The 17,621-nt window shown below is 50.4% G+C and overlaps 1 protein-coding gene across 1 annotated transcript in view; it reads right to left on the reverse strand.

Annotated features, from left to right (window-relative positions):
* Positions 1-4,414: 4,414 nt before the first annotated feature.
* Positions 4,415-17,621, reverse strand: part of KCNQ (KCNQ potassium channel) — a 92,178-nt gene continuing 78,971 nt past the window's right edge. The window contains exons 7-11 of the mRNA XM_029112903.1: positions 16,798-17,024; positions 11,610-11,774; positions 9,903-10,346; positions 9,568-9,632; positions 4,415-4,771 (exon numbers count right to left, since the gene is read on the reverse strand). Coding sequence (XP_028968736.1) covers positions 4,415-4,771; positions 9,568-9,632; positions 9,903-10,346; positions 11,610-11,774; positions 16,798-17,024 — 1,258 coding nt within the window. The remainder of the gene's footprint in view (positions 4,772-9,567; positions 9,633-9,902; positions 10,347-11,609; positions 11,775-16,797; positions 17,025-17,621) is intronic.

Raw genomic sequence — 17,621 nt, forward strand, 5'->3', positions numbered from 1 at the left:
ATAATAAACTCTAAAAACTCCTCCACTTAAATCTAGGAATATTTCAAGTCCTTCATTCACTCAGAATATGAAAGTAAGTATGCTCTGTAGATGGCGTCGTAGTCATTTCGTGTATCGACTTTAGGTGAATTTGCAGTTGAGTTGTTGCCGTCTCCATATGAAGATGAAACTATGGAACTTCTTTTCAGTCAGAACAGCGTCACACCGACCACGTTGCCAATCTCATACTTTCTCTCCCCTCCCAACTAAGTGGATGATATAACGTTCAGAGGTATTTCGTAACCGTCATCCGGGAAGCATCTTTTCTTCCTATATGTATGGCGATAGAAACAAATTATTTATCTGCGGAGCAACAATCGATAGAAAAACAGCGCGAAAACCTCGGGAAATACACCGCCAGGAGCCGACATTACCGAGCTCTAAGGTATGCGAACTGTCTGGTGGCATCCCATTATAAGTAGGCAAATAGTCCATCTATTAATCGGATATATTTACAGAGACTCGTATGACTCGAGACTGATTCTTCCTCGTGGGGGCATTGGGGCTTATTGTTTCCTGCGACTTGGGGAATCGGCGCGTATCAAAAAATCGATGAAGAAGCAGACATCTCATCCACTCGGATATAGCGACCAGCGATCCTCACCGGCGCTCCCCTCGCGGGATATTTCGGGCTATGGTCCAGAAGAGCACACCTGACGTGAGACGCTCCTAGTCGGCTTCAAATCATCGATGATTATGAGCTCAAAAAAGCACGCCGCCTCGAATCAACGTCGGAATTCGCTTTTGGGTGGTGGTGGCATTGACGACATCGTACCGTATATAATTATTTGAATATCGATCTAGGGCATCATACTCAGGCATGTGTGTATGTAGGTAATCAGACAACAAGTATTTTTTAACGTGTAAATACAGTCATACGTTCATCTTGACGGTTTTTCGTCTCCTTTCAGAGGTCATAAAAAACTTTACTCCTTGCTGTGAGCTACCACGGTAGCAAAAAGACTCTCGAAAACTGAGACAACAAACACCCCGACCCTGCAGAATGAATAATACAACTATCCATTAGAAGTATCTCTTATATCTGTCGCTGGTTACGGGGTGCTCGCTGGTTTGTGGTGGTTGTTCATGGTGTAGCTCTCTTCTTCGTAACTCATACAGAGTCTTCGAGCATTCATCATCCAAATCATTGTCGGGTCTGGTGAGTTCGATTACGGGTCCATCGAATTTTAGAGATCACCCTCTCGCTACTTCCGTCTCGAACTAACCGAAACGTTTGCTTTCCTGCTTAGTACGTTATTCCGGCTGTGTATCATAATGCTTTAAGCACAAAATAAACGTAGGCTACATTTTTTTTGATCTTCGTCAGAATGTAAAAATCTGACCGCCTTATAGACTTCGAAACTGTTGAAATCGTTGTTGTTGCAGTAGGTGTGATTCTCGAAATATTTGCTCTGCCTGGTCGATTCGTTCCCGCTTTTCCAATAATTGTCATTGGGTTCTCTAAACTCTCCCAGAGAGCAGCACAGTTGCCCTGGTCCTTGATGATGATGATATACAATTGAAACGAAAAAAGGTCCGCACTGGTTCAGCCCCGAGGTGGCCTTTCTGAACCCCGTCTGTTCGGTTCTCTGTCTTCGACCCGCATTCCGAAATCGATCAATTCCTGAATAATGCCGATAAATTGACTCGAGGAGCCAGCGATCTCGCTTCCAAGAAAACTCGAGCGTTAAGAAGTGAGGTCTAGACTACCAACATTCGGTCCTCTCAAGAGGCCGACAATGCATGTCGATCGAGACGTCGGCTGCGGAATCCTTCCCAGCCGTATACTTTGGAATGTGATTCTCGCACGGAAACCGTTAGCGGTTTCTATCCGATGAATTTAGGAAAGAAAAACTTCTCGATACGAGGCTACCCGATGATCTACGAGTGAAATCCTGAAAGCTCTAAGAGAACTTCATAGAAGGCTGTCGAAGACAGCGATGGGTGTTCGATGGGATGCCGTAACACTGACATGGGAGTACGCTCCCACCAGGTTTCCATTTGATTCTTCATCCGTACCATGATTATCGAAACTGGGTATCTAGCGATTTCTGACTCTGAAGGTAGAGTCGTGCAGAGATGTATACGATTTATCGAGACGGTTGACGTTGATGTTGAGCTTAGTTCACCCATCAATAGGAATCCTTCGAGTTCGTAGAACTCAAGGTCGAAATCCACCTCGGGGGAGCAGAAGCATCTCTCATGCCGGCTTTGTCTCCGATCAAGAGGACGAGCGCATACCAAATTCTCGGAGTTATCATCTCGTTTGTCGGGTGGTTCATTCGCGCTTGTTACTTGGTATCATCGCCTTTCGATCCGGTTCAGTTCAGTTCGACGTTCTTAAGCTTATTTGACGTGTTCATGATGTGGCGAAACAACGCCGCGTCCCCTTCACAGAGGATCCCAGCTGCACAGCTATTCTAGATCACGATCTGGTTTTCCCTCCTGAATTCTTTTCAAATCCCGTCCGGGTAGCTGATTGGTTGTTGTTGTAGTTCTCATGTACGATGCTGAAACGTCGTGTGGATTCATCTTTCAGCCAGCTGATGTTGAGTTCATTTTGGGTTCGGTGTTCGTTTAAGTCCTCGACTACTCTGCCGGGTGTGTCTTTATCGCAATCTTATCGCTCCTCGAAGCATTCATTGTCCGATCATTTCGAAATAACTCAGGAGAACGCTCAATGTATAACTGACTGTCGAGATCGAAATAAAATAGAAATTTCGTACTCGTAGCAGATGCTGCTGTTTTCGCTGCGGCTGCCGTAATTGCGGTCATTGTATCCGGTAGGATTCCAACTCCACGAATACAACTAACTAAAGCGACAGACGGTACGACTCGTCAGGCATTCGATCACGATCATCACGAATTATTCTCGTTTGATTGATTTCTCTGCAAGCGATTTTAAGAATCCAGAAGTTTGCGTCTGAGATCTGTATGCTTGTTTCTTGGCTCTGTTTTAGGTACATACAAGATAAATAGAGGATGGAAAACTTTTAACTGAGACGAATTTTTGGGGCAGCCGTCTCTCAGAAGACAGCTCCCGTGGGCCACTGCAGGCGCCTAGGTGCTGTGAGAAGGTCCTACATCGGTTCATTCACTTGTTGTTCGGAATCGCGTCAGCTGTACTGGTTTAGCACAAGGTATATCGATACTTCTGATACCTTGAGCCGCTCGTGATTTTGTAATATTCCTCAGGCCTCGGCTTCTGAATCTCTCAGCAAGGTATAGCTTGCTCGTCAGCTTCCTCCCTTCCGCTGGCGAGCTTTCACATAGTAGCTCCCTTTCCTACTCATATTATTTTGTGCAGATTGGTTTCGGCTAAGGCAGGGAAAAACGGCTTCTCCCTCGGACAGTATTCTTTCTTGGTCTCAGTGCGAGCATCAGATTTGTCGACTTGTTATCCCACTTGAAGCATGAGGTTCGACGGGTGGGCGCAGCACTTTTTCTTCTCGAGAGAAATTTCCCATTTCTCTCACTTTGTACGAGTGATCGCTTGTTGTGTGTGGACATTACGTTTTTTCTCCATCTAGTCGTCCCTTGTCGCCGTCATGGTCGGTGGTGGTGTTTCCGTCGCAGCTCTCCGGATGCGGAACTTCATCTATGATTGAGCACCTGCATCTCGGAGTCTTCCTTCCTTTGGGCTTCTATTCACAGATTCACAACACTGTTCGAAGTTGATGCTTGCCTGCTTCCTCAGGATCAAGTCCTCCGGCAAGGTCACAGGTCTCGCTTTCTGCTCGGAAATGAGTGAGACTTTTCCTGTCGCGCTCGTGACCCTCCGATGCGGAGGGTCGATTCCTATCGTGACGCGCTCTTGGGGCGAGAATGAGAATTCATTCTCTTACGTTCCCGCATCGCTCGGGAAATTCATTGACATCTAACCTGATGAAGATTCCCGATTCATTATCGCCGGGCTTGACAATCTTGAGTCCGCATGACCAAGCTAAGGCACCCACCCCTATAAGAGAAAGGGCTCTTCAGGGAGGCAGCAGCGGCTTCCCATGTGGACAAGGAGCCGGTACGTATGGTGCGTTTCCTGGACAACGCCAAAGCGAAGGGCAGTCGGTCGCGGCAGCTTTGATTTTTTATCGAGAGCTGTCCATCGTCATCGTCGCCGCCGCCGGCACTGCTACTCGTGTCGACGACACCTTCTGGATGTGCATCGACTTCACAATCGAGTTGGCCGTGGGCATTGCACCCGTCCGAACATCGAAACGGAAACGCGCCGCGGACGTCGCACAACGTACGTTGTGACTGCCACAGCTGCGTTCGTATCTGTTGACGCTGCTGCAGTTGTTGCCGTCGACGTCATTGCTGTTATCGCCGTCGAAGTTGCTGTTGTCGCTGCTGCAGTTGACGGCGTCATCGTCGGCCGTCATATGTGGAACGTGTGCAAAGTTGGCCGGAGAAGAGTCGCCGTTTCGCGGACGCTCACCCGTACCACCGAGGGCTTCTGCTCGGTTTGTTCGTTGGCCGCTTGCTCTGTTGAGCCTTGGTTGCAGCTGTGAGGTTCAACGGTGTTTGGCGAGTCTCTCTTCTTAGAACTTCGTGAAGATTTTGGCGATTTTGAGCTGCTCTTCGGCGTCTTGATGAGGGCTGCTGCTTCATCGGCTTCGTCTCCGCCTTCGATGGCCATCTCCTCTTCAAATGAATCGTCGATGGCGGTTCTTTCAGACTCCAGTGAGCTGTCGCCTGTTGCCACTCGAATTGCAGGAACCGGCTTGGCTTCGACCTGCAAAATGGAGGAGCACGTGAAGGACAAGAAGCTCAAGATCGTGGTGCTCAGCTACGGGCTTCGGTAATTTCGCTTGTCAGAGCGCGCTCAAGACGACGGGAGTATCTACATCTTCTGATTTCGTCAAGAAGCCTGGGCTAAATCTCGATACCGTGGGGAGATTTTCCGGTTTAGTTCTCCGCGAAGAACATCGTCATCAGAAAGCCGCTCGGAATCGCCCTCGAATCCTTCCCAGAAGTCCTCCGCCTGCTGATTTTCTTGCTTATTCCCCCATCTGCGATCTATCTGACCGTCCTTCATTTCAACCTCTTGTTCCTTCAATACTTCCCCCACTGTCTGCGGACCTCCGTTGAAATGCAAATTCTCAAGCAGATGCTTCCGCCCGGCTTAACTTCGGATCAAATAAGAGACTCATAAAAACTTTGTCGACCTGTGCTTCATATTCTCCGCATGATATCATCACTCTGCTGGGCCCCCGACCGAGACGCGGAGATTCCGTGATCTGCGGGAAGACGACGCACAGGGTCGCGGAATGCGTGAGCTTAGCATTCACGCGGGTTATCCGAGCGTGTCATTCCAGTGGGATCGTTTCCGGAACTCCTCCTCCCTCACGGCGAGAGTCCCCGAAGGATATTTCAATCAAGTCGGTCGTGGTCTCTTCAGATGACGCATCGCCTCTATCGAAGCCTATCGCCGATGAATTCTGGAATCCAGCGAATAAGCGAAGGCCTTAGCACGTTCGCTTCCATAGGAATCCCATAGTTTTCATCGGAGATGTGTATGGAGAGATTCGTTGCGGAATCTTTAAATTCCGGACAGGGGGAACCGGAGGCGTGAGTCAGGGCACGTTAGTCCCAAAGTCGCTGCCCCTATCAGACTTTCATTCGAGAGTCGGTGACACCTCAAGCGATTCGAAACAAGCTTTCAAGTCGCTTCTCGACTGAGCCTTGGAGCTGACGAGCTCGATAGCAGCGAACGCGTGGCGGCCGTGATTTGTTCGTTCATGCTCTCGCGAGCGTGGAAGGTGGAGGGGGGCAGGAAGAGTTTGTCAGAGTTTAAATTGTATTCTGGCTTCGGACCTGATTTGCATTCATTACATGGGGATTCAATCTAGGACACAGGTCTGATTGGAGCGCTACGGAGTTGTTTAGGAAGTCCGGAGGGAACTTTTTGTTTTTTACCGCTCCTCTCGCATAGACCTTCGGGTCTTCGAGTCCTGGCGCGGACGCATCTGGATTCCCCCCTTTCAGCTCTCCTAGCTCTCGTCTTGCTGCCCGGATGGCTTTGACAGAGTCCTTCCCGAGTTCGGGAACTTTACCATTAATTCCCCCCTTCCCGCTCCGGCATTCCGAACGCTGAATGCAGAAGCACTTCCGTTATTCACTTCTTACGAAGTCGACTTGACTGGCTACCGACAGGAACGACTCGAGTGACGTTGCTCGTTACTGGCCTGCCTCCGAGAATTCCCTCGTTCAATTCTTGCTCATCACTACTCGAGGCGTCGGAAGAAGTCGTTGACGTCAAGAGCGGGACAGAGGGCCGGTTTCGCGCTCTCGTGGAGCTCTACGATCCTCTGGATCTGCTTTCATGTTCCTCAGCAAGGCAGAATAACGACTTCCCGAAAGAAAGGAGCACGGTTCGATGATGACGTTTGAAGCGAAGATTGAGTGTGGAAGACTACATTCCGTGAGAGTACGTCAGTAAAGTTGCAGACAGCGGGCGGCTACATTTAAGGGAAACGTTTTCGCAGAAAGCTACGGTGACGACGCCAAGGACGGGCTTCGGGCGGTAGGAGTCAGGACACGATCGAGGCTGGAGGATATAGGTTACCAGGCATGACACAAACGACAGGAATACTACTCCAAGCTGAGCTCACAACTATTTCGGGAATTTTAGATGTTCCAGGATTGATCTTAGCGGAGGAAAGGATGTCTCTACAGTTCCGACAGCGAGCTCAAGAGTGATGCGATCCGTGTCGCATTCTGATCTGTGGACGACAATCCTCATTCAAGGGGGAATCCCTCCGACTGAGAGCAGCTCCAGGACTTGGGAATTGAAGAAAGTTCAGGCTTTCTCGGGGGATCGCTCTCGACTTCAAGATCCATAGCGCTTTGGGTGACACAGTTCGCAAATGCACACCTCGAAACTCAGAAACTGAGAGATACATAATCGGGTAATGGGAGGCAGCTACACGGATTTCGGCTCACCTATGTCATACTACAGTCTCGAACTCGTAATTCGGACTTTCGGATTTGGAAACATTGTCTATATCACCTGAAACGCCTTCTGAGATATCTAGAAAGAAAGAGAGAGAGAAAAAGAGAATGATAATCATCGTCATCATGATTATGAGCATCATAAGGACAGTGGGTGAATAAAGTTATTCGAGCTGACCGAAAAATATCACGAAGCGAGAAAGTCTAGGATCATGTGGATAATGGCATACTTCATGGTCAGACCCGACAAAAAACAATTTGACCTCAAAAAGATCTGCCAAAAAATTGAGCTGCATCAGCTCTGATTCAGAACGCCCGCACCGAGACTTCTAGCTAATAACGCCCTCGCAAAAATAGTTCGGTCGACGCCGAGCGTCACATCAGTTTCCACCTCTCCGATGGCCCTTCGGATTTCATGCCGGACTCACTACGCGGATCCCATCGTGAGGGAGACGGTTAAAATAGGTCAGGGTGTGTTTCTGGTCTTGGCGGCATCTCGACTAATAAACAGCATGAGACGAACCGCTTTCGAAAAGAGGGAAATTTCTCGCGGGAATCCTGTGGAAAAACCTTCCGCGGTCCGGAGGCGGAAGCAGGCTTAAGGCGAAGGATGAGACGAAAGTCCTAGGGTTGAGTTAATTCAATCAAGTGTAATATACATCATTCGAATCAAAAGGGAGAAGGCGTTTCATTCGATTTGTCTATGCGATAGTGAGCTGGGCCTAGGAGAGGAGTCTGTGAGGGGTCATGGAAGAATGAAGATGGCAAGAACAGCGAGAACGTAATCGGTCTCGGTCGGAACAGTTCACGAAAATCGGGGTTTCAATCAATCTTCCGGAAACCTCTAGAAAAAATCATCCAACAAGAGAAGCAGTGGGCCTTTGACTCAAATATCGAGAGCTCGTAGCGTCGCATGGAAAACTTATGGCGGTGGAGTAGAAACATTCTCAAAAAAAGCACGGGAACATTCTAAGCGAAAATCGTTCGACGTGTCGAAGCATCAATCGATCAGTGGTACTAAGGAAAATAACGCTCCAACTTTCCGGCGGACGACAAGGGCCTCGAAGGTTCTCGAGACCGTAAAAGGAAGCCTCAAGAGCGCTTCACGCGGCTTGTTCGTGGTGTGACGACAACGACGGCAATGACAACAACAAGGAAAAAAGGTCCCTCTCGCCTCAACTTCTAATGATATTCAACATCTCCCATCCCGTGTCCGGTCGCCGTTGCAACCAACATCACATTCGCGCGTCGAGGTCGTCATTTCCTCGTTAAACAAGGTGTGAGTATCGGCATGTATTCTCACAAGTCGTCTCTGGCCAGGGTTTGGTAAACACGACGAGAGTGCCTCAAAAGCACGTCGAGAACAGAACTAGCGAAGGCGTCGCAGAGAGGAGTAGCTCGAGAGTCGAAAGTCGTGAAAGGAAGCATTCGATTACCGTGAGCGAACCTCAGGGAGGGGGGCGGAATAATCATTCCAAAGGCAGACCATGCCAGCCATTACTCGGGAAAAGAAGGCTGAAGGATGAATTTGATTGGTTCACGTCGCCGCGTCAAGTTATAACTCTCAGCTACGTATGTTTTCGGATTGCTTTGAGAGGCAGAATTCATGTCGGTAAGTCGTACGTGATTTCGGGCAACTCATCCGAGAATTCTGATGCAGGAATGAGACGAAGAATGAGAGCAGTCCGAGAGAAAAATGAATGACGTCTTCTTTCCTTCAGACACGCTTCCTTCTCTGTCTTGGACCACCGCGCCGAATCGAAGTCGCGGAAAACCGCTATCGGATCCCGATCTGCGCAATGATCGAGGCCATATTCCCGGGAACCTTCAGGGAATCGACTCTCCTCCAGGAAGATCGACATCGTAATCTAAGTTTGTTGGCAAGAAAATTATTCGATAGAGCCCATCGAGCTTCCGCCGATCATCCATCCGAGCAAGAATGATAAAGTGCTATCCGGCGACAGAGATGGAGCAATCGAAAATAACAAAAAAACTGGAAAAAATCACCCAATATCGCGAGGTCTGCGCAGAACCACTGCCATGGACCGCCCCTTCCGATCCCCAGGAAGGGTTTCGAATCATACGGGAGAGGCCCTGGAGGGATATTCGTAAAGGATCGATCTAGGGAAACATTCGAAGCTCGTCTACCGAACGACTATCTGTAATCATACCTCCATACGTACATACTGCATATCGAGCTCAAAAAAATAACTCATCTCAGAGATTATCAGTCCGCTCTCAATCAATATATAGTATGCAGCCAAATATTGCCACGGGTCCACAAGTCTGCCATCGGAATCGTCAGAGTACCTTCGATCTCACTCAACAGACAAGATCTGAGAACCTGTGCCTAGGCACAGTCGGTTTCGGAGCGAGTCGGGCTCAAAAATGTCTTGGGAATTCGGGACGCGTGGCAAAGAGAGTTTCAAACGAACCATCTACGTCTAATACGAGCAACCCCGCATCAACATCGATCAGGTGAAACTCCCTTTCCGAAACATGACATGTCCTGCTCATCATTCGGTCAATGTAGTAATTAAGAGAAAATCGAAAAGCATAAAAAGCCAACAAACATACCGTTGGTGGTGATGCTTGAGGTGACGAGGGAGAATCTGAGGTCTGCAGGAGAGACTGAGGAATCACTGGGGGAGACGGGGAGGCCGAGGAACCAATCGTGGATTGGCCCAAGGAACTCGTTTGGGGTGGATAAGAAGGGTAATGAGCGGGAGTTTCTGTTTGAGTATCCTGTAGTTCCGCTAGATGACGAGAGGGGGGAGGGGGAGCAGGACGGGAAGGATCGGGGAGCTGAGGATGATGGTATTGGTGGTGGTGCGAAGGGATTGAGGAGGATAACGGATTGGGAATCGGAGTGGGTGGTGAGTGGGGGGGAGGAGGACTGGATAAGGGAATACCGCTACTGCTATCGAATGCCATCGGAGGGGGACCACCGCCGCCACCGCCATCACCGCCGCTAGAACTGGCTCCTCCCGGCCCACCAGCCGCTGGTGGAGGTGGGGGGGAAGATGTAGCCATGGGCGGAGGAGTAACCGATCTTTGCGAGGGCGCAATAGAGGGGGCTATCGATGGAGGAGGAGGGGGAGGAGGCCCACCGTGTAGTAAACGAGACATTCGAGGGGGAACTGGCTGAACCGGGCCCCGACGATCCTCCATGTACATCTCCAACAGCTGGTCGAGCTTCGACTCGATATCCTCGACAGAGCGTTCGACTTTGACGATGCGCGACGCCAGAGACTGCTTTGAGTCGTAAACATCCTTTGCTTTGGATCCTGCTTTTCCAAGAATCAAGTCGAGTCGCGCCTGAATGTTCTTTGTCCGACCCAACAGGTCCACGTGGCCTGGAATTATGAAGCACACTCGTTTTGATGCTGTTTTTTTTCTATTATTCTTCCATTCAAGGAGTTTTAGGTCTAAGGTCTGTGAGTGATTGGGAAAGTATTTCGAAAGACGGACTCGTGTACCATCTTCTCGAAGGAAAGCAATAATTATCCCATCAGCTGAGACTCGAGGCTTGCGGCTTTATCGTGTGAGAGGTTTCCAGATCCGCCTCGTGGGTGGAAAGGGGAAACGAGAATAGAATCGACTAGATACATCTGCTCGCGATGCGGTCCAGGTCAAGTGGTGAGAAAGGTACCGCGCTCCGTAAGGTAACCCAGAACAAATCCCTCTGGGAGCGTCCAATAACTGTAGTGTGGCGGGGCACCAGCGCGAAGATCGTCGCGTCGTGACTGTCCGTCCAACAATTTTCCAATTCAACACAGATGTCGCACGCGTTCATTTCCGGCCCGGAGCTGCATTTCATCTATGGTGGTCCCCGGCGGAGCGGCGAGCTCCTCGAAGCTCGAAAAACTTGTATGGTATCCTTGCCGGACACGCTTTCTACCCTCTTTCGACGGGGTGCTTTTCTCCAGTGCAGTGAGAGATAATTTCCGGTAGCCGAGGGAGGAAAGTCCATGACCGAAGGAAAAGCCCGGGTTTTCGCGGGTTCTCGGATGCTTCATCATGCGGCTCGCTTTGGAGAACAAGAACTTCTCCTCTAACCTTCGACATTTCGAGACGACGCACGATACGTGCCCTGGCTGTCCGGAAGCTACTGTTACTGCAATCTCCGTTGTTGAGCTACGAGCTAGGGAGCAGTTCGCGCCCTTACTCTCACGTTCGGGACAGACTTGCGCGGAGGCGGAGGATCTCGTCGTAGACCCGTGTCTCGAATGAACTCGGGACTTTGGTTTCGGACAGTCTTCCGCCGGCTCACTCGCCCCGTTTTCCTCTCCCGGCCGGGCATGCTGAGCTCTCAGGTGGAAGGAGGAGGGCCGAGCGGTCTGCCGGATTCTCGCTCCGAGGAAGGTGGACGACGGGATGTTCCGCCCTGAGCCGGGGGCCATGCATGGTTTTCGCGAGAATGAACGTCTCCGGAAAGATTTTCTGATTTCACCTGCAGAGTTTCTTTCTGGGAGCCGTTTCAGCCCCGAAAGATCCGCGGCACAGCGTTTCGGATTTCATGATCGAACATCGCAGGGATCAGACGCTGGGATATCGGGAGAGAACGCGCCCTCAGAAGCCCTGAAAGACCCACGAACAAGCCGACGTCTTTGACTCACCTGCCGAATATTGTTCGATGACGTCTTTTACGTCGTACGGTTTCAATGCCTCCTTGAACTTTCTTCTCGAGACAAAGTACTTGATCTTCCTTAGCGCTCTTATTGCGTTTTTGTGCTGCTTCGTGAGTACAGTTAACTTCGGCTGAGTTTCCTCTGCTTCTTCGTCTGAAAATATCGTACAAGCCTCATGAGTTGCTCGCCTCGTTCCCTCATGCGGGACACGGGAGACGCGTGTCCGCTTCCCTCGCTCGTGTGAGGTGAGCCATCAGAGCACAAACTCGAATGGTTGTGAGAAGTCGTGATACGAAGAGAGGAATTCAAATGATTAATTGATCAGTCAGTCAAGCATTTCGACGCAAACAATCAGTTTCCTCCCTAGTGCCTCTAGGTGATATCACGAGAGGTGCGAACTTTGTGGAAGCCATTCAGTTTCGGGCGAGTTGTCCGTTGCGGTGACCTTCGTTCGAAGGAGTCGCGAGAAGCGTCAAGCTGAAGAGGGAGAGAGACAGCACGCAAGAGAAGAGAGGCCACGGCTCTCGGACCGAATTCATTGAAACCCAGCTTCGCGGTTTATGGATGCAAAGCAGGTGGTTGGCGGCCCTCGGGAAGGACCTCATTAATCAACATAATGGAGCAGTATAGTGATTCGCTCGAGTTCGCTACAAGAGGGAGATCGGATTTTTGAGCTGTCCCGATCCCGTTTTTTCCCGGGGTCAGTGTGCTCGGCCTCGCCTCAGCAGCTTTGGATCGGCGGCAGTCGAAGCCCCAGCACTGAAAGAGATCACTGTTCTAAAACAATGTGCTCTCCTGATCGCTGTGTTGCGCAATTTCGGTGTCATTCACTTGAGAGTGATGATTCGCTTTCACGATGAGGGTCGCATAACTCTCTCGGAATGGTCCATCGCAGGTTTCAGCCACTCAGCACTAGACGAGCCTCTCCAAATAATCCTATTGCTTCCGACCACTATTCGTCAGTCTTACGACTTCGATTAGAAACTCCGAAAATACCGATGATTATAATGAAGAATTGGACAGCCATGGTTGTCACCGGAGGGTCACAGGTATTCCTGTGACCTATCTGGGAAGATGTCAAATTTCTAGGCAAGGATTTCCTACGGGCAACAACAACAGGGATAACGGAGACGCAATAACAGCAGCACCAACGTGGCAATGTGGCCCCAAGTAAAGACTACGACAAAAAATACACTCATTCGCTTAGAATTGAAATTAACCGGGTCTGGTCAGGAGTTGGAGACAATCGCGGCGGGTCTGCGCTCAAACTGAATTAAAGAGGATTACAGCTACATCGACATCTACGACAGCGCTTACTTGAGCGTTATAGTGAGAACAACAACGAAAACATCAATCACAACCACGACATCAGTAATCTCTGCCATAGGAAATTGAGGTTTCGCAGGAAATCGCTGGTTCTTACCAATAATCACAATGTCGATACTTGGCGGGGAGGTCTCTGCCTCTGAAACATAACGACTCGGCTGACTCAACATCATCACAATCTCGGGAGTGAGACTGATTTATTTTCCCGAAGTAGTAGATTCTCAAATCCAAACATTGTCTTCGTGGCAGGTCATTGACTCTGATCGATGACACACGGCCTCGAGATAATTTATTCTTCCCTTGCGTTGACCGTTAGCAGGAAGGAACACAGGTCTTCTCTAACAACTCGCATCTATCCTACTCATCGGTGACACGGAATGATCGAACGCCTTCAGACTGAGTTGAATCAATTATTTTTCGGAGTCAGGGTAAGTCACAGAGAAGGATTCGGCGGTTGTAACATGTTTGTTGACGGGGCACAAAGCTCGAGACGCCTTACAATTGTGCGGGATGTCGGCTCTCTCCCCATACGTTCCGAAATGAATCCCCCTGCGGGGACCTACCATTCCCCCTGAGAGCTCAAGTCACCAATGGAAGTCTAACGACTGGACCCAAACGAAATACGGGAAGGGAGACTTCGACTGGATTTTCCCGGCGCCCACGTATTCCAGCCACCGAGGGGCGGGCTGAGCACTCATCGTGCTCCGGAAAGTCATCTCCGGATCGATATGGGAGCCACAGGATACTGGAATCGATCGATCGTAAGAATTGATTGATTGATCGAACGATTTACAGTGGATCGCACAGACAGGTCGTTGGGGTCACGAGCAGACGGACGAACGGACGGACGCACGCACGCACGCACTACTGAAAGGCAACTGTTACGACGAGCGTGGTGGATGCGGCGGTGGCGTGGGTTAGCTGCTGCCATAATGCCCCCGGTCGGTTCCGAAGCAATCAAGCTTCCATTGGTTCGCTGCAGCGACTGCGTTTGGCTTTGCTTACCATCGACCACCTGCATCGTTGGAGTTGTTGGTCTCGACCGCCTGGTGCTCAACGTTCGGAGCACTCTGGCTGCCAAACTACACGGTTTACAAGATAATGGGGTGTGGAATGGATCTGAAAGAACATTTTCGCTGACCCTCTATCATTATAGAGACAACTTGGAAGCCGAAAGCATCGAAGCCAGTTGCTGATAAAAAAGATAACTGCTGTCAGTCCCGGTCGACGTTCCTCCTCCGACCGACAAGAGCACGACAATTACTATCCCGAGTGTTACGATCGCTTCGGATGGCTTCTAGTATGGTAGTGATTAGCGATCACGATCGCTTAGATTCGAAAGCATCGTGTCTGACGGTGACCGGGAATGGTTCTGAGACCTCTCGCGGAGCTCCCACCCTCACCGAGCCGACAACCACCACGCGTGTCGAAGTGAGCCTTCCATGACTGAGCGATGGATCCTGCGGCTTGATGACCTGCGAAAGGACCGGGTGGGTACCCACCAGCAGCCGATGGTATCGGAAGGGGAAGCTCTTCGAACGAACGAGGTTTTCGAGCCTCTAACCGCGAGGTTGAATTTTCATTTGTAGAAACAAATCCCGATCTCCCTCGGGCACACAGCCTCCGACATCGGGAACGGAGTGACTACGGAAAATGCTCCCTCAGTAGACGAGTGAGGCGTTTCAGATCGCGCAACCATGTTCTGTGCAAAGCGGTGCAGCACGCCGACGTGAGATTTCTATCTAGAGAACGAGATATCGGGATAGGTAGCGCGAGGAGCTGATTCCAAGTCGTGATACGGACCATGACGGCTCGGCCGCTGAGCGAAGGAGGAGCTTCCGGATTCTCGGGGAACACGCAGCTCGTGCAGAGGCACTCGTATGTCCTTTGTACATTCATAAACGGTCTTTGAGAACGTTCAGCTCCCGACTGATTTGCATCTAGAATGCGAACCCGTTCAATACGTTCGAACGCGTTTAACACGGGTTCCGAGGCGAATCAGCCGGCGAGCTCCTTGAAGGTGAGCTTCAATGTCAAGCCTGAACGTCGGTGACAGGCTACATGCGTGAGACAATACATCGACGGATCGATTTCCGACGACGACCACCACTTCCGTCGTGTATCGGTGTGAACGACAAGACAATCACTCAGTCAGTCAGTCAGTCAGTCAGTCTATTGAAGGAGCTTGTTGAGTAAGGACAGCCAGGAAAGAACAGAGAAAGGAATAGAGAGGTATGCGGCAGTCGACTCTCTGTCAGTGACGCAGGGTTTTTCGTGTCGCGGGGATCGGGACGTCGTCCACGGTGATCGAGTAGAAAAGATAGGATGTGGGGTTGCGGGTGTTCTCTTTCGGCTGTTGTGATTCGCACAGGAGAGACAGGAGAGCGGTCTAGAGTCACACAGCGATTTGCGAAGTGTTGCGACGAAAATTCATCATCAACGCAATTTCACCTGTTTCTGCAGACGACCTGAGGCCCGGAGAAAGTGCAAGAAATGGAGGATGCACAAACTCCTTCTGGAGCAACATACAAAGGCCATATGGGGTCGTTTCGTCGTCAACGCTGCAGTCTAGAAAACAGATTTTTTCGTCATGTTAGATCGATGCAGCCGCCCGCATCTCCGACAGTAGGATAGGAGTCGCATTTGCTCGAGATCGCGGCGAAATTACGATTGCGTTTGGTATGCCTCAGCACCGTATTCTCCGGTTTCGGCGATAGTGTTTGAGGCTGGGATTGTGTTTGAAGCGGGAGACAATCGCAAACGAGAGCTCAAGTCTCGAGGAAGAGGGAGACGGACGGGGAGGACTTAGCGGGAGGCATCACGGGGGGGGCGAGGAATCAAGAGACGTTCATTCTCCGCATATCGCGACGGGGCAGGAGGGTATGGGGGTCGAAGGCCATCATTCCGTTCGTTCCTTGGCGCATTCATTCGACGAGCGATCCATCCATCGCTCGGCTAACCAAATCGATCACAGGGAATAATCTCCTCAAACTATTATAATTGGGTTGAAGTTTTCGGCGGGGACTTTGCTCCAGAGGCACGAGTAGCAGAATGGAGCGAAATGGAGAAGGGATAATGAACCGCGCGCATGGATTCCGCATCTGTCGACGAACTTGGAGTTTGTTTGCCTCCGATCAGGCAAGTATGGGAACCTCGACCGAAAGCAGCCCTCGTCTTGTGGGAATCTTCCTTGGAGTCAGATCGGGCAATCGTTTTCTGTGTTGAAAGCCCGACTTTCGAGATAATCAGCATATCTTCGCATCTCCGATAGGGATGCTGAGCGACGCGAAGCGAGCTCTAGGACTTCACACGTACGGGAAACGCTGGATTCGAAAGGAATTTTACGGTCGGGTCGACACGAATAGAGAGTCGTGACGTTCCTTTAGGAGCGGACGGAGTCATAAATAACCGGCGAATGCAAACCGTTGTCGTCGACGGTGTTGTCAATCGGGATTCATAGACGGTCTATAAAGCGACGGTAACCCGCATCGGTCTGATTTGCTCACCGCTAGATTAGGCTAGAAGGATATACGATATTCGCCGCAGTTTCAATTGAACAGTACGGTGCTACAACTGTCACGGCGAGACTTCAAGACTAGGGTCACAAACACCACAGAGCCGGATTTGATTACATCGATTGGGGGCCCGTAGGGTTCTCCCTGCCCTCAGAAAACTCGTCGATGTGGCGGCAGGTCCTACGGATCGAGTTTCGAGCCCGCGGTGTCGACACTATATATTTAGGGAAGCGGCTTGTAGGTTTGTTTCGTTCGGAATAAGTTCCGCGTTCCTAGTTCATGAATATCGTCCCTAGAAGAGCAAGATTCAATCCGAATGAAAATTCCGAACTTACCGTCCGAATTTCGCTTAGACGCAGAATCCGATATAGCGTCGGTTTCGTGGCTATAACTAGTTGGCGGCAGTCGGGACGGGGCGCAAGACTCGCCTGAAGTGTCATGAGGTCCCGTCCTCGACAGCGGGGAGTGTGGCAAGTGGGAACCGTGTTGGGGATGGTGACGGCCTCTTCGAATTGTCGACAGCCGCGAGACGAAGGACGTGTTGTGCTTGAATCTGTCCGTCCTCGTGGAAAATTCAAAGTTAGTCAACTGTTCCGCAGAGCCGGCTCCGGGGCTGATTGCGTCTATATGCCCAAGCGGCACACTAATAATCAAAAATATCGGACTCGATGATCGCTGACGCGTCTTGAGCGGGAGCCTAGCAGTGGAAGAACTCGGTGTGGGAGACCTCAAGGAATCCTGGATGCCCCACGTGATGAGCTACCGAAGAGGCCACTGAGCTACTTGACCAAACATAAATGAATGAACGCTTCGATTGATCACTAGCCATATGTCACGACAGTAATCATTCGAGGCGTTTCGAGTCACCTGCTCAACAGGCCTTGGCTGATTGAGCAAATCAATCTCTTTCCTTGAATTTCTCATCCTTCCTTGAACTTCCTCGAACTACAGAGTGCCCAAGTTTTCTCGCTCGAAACATCATGATCAAGCAGGAAGAGCGGACTGGAGAGGTGAGGGTCACGAATTTCGCGACGTGAGCTCGACTCATATCCATGCAATGTCCGAGTCTCTTGGAAGATAATTGACGATACCGATCGAGGAAGACGGAAACAAGTGCGAGCAGACGCCTAACGATTATAACATGATAAATGAGAAAAGC

The sequence above is a fragment of the Galendromus occidentalis genome, unplaced genomic scaffold, assembly GCF_000255335.2.
Source record: "Galendromus occidentalis unplaced genomic scaffold, Mocc_1.1 scf7180000077533, whole genome shotgun sequence".
Classification (NCBI taxonomy): Eukaryota; Metazoa; Arthropoda; class Arachnida; order Mesostigmata; family Phytoseiidae; genus Galendromus; species Galendromus occidentalis.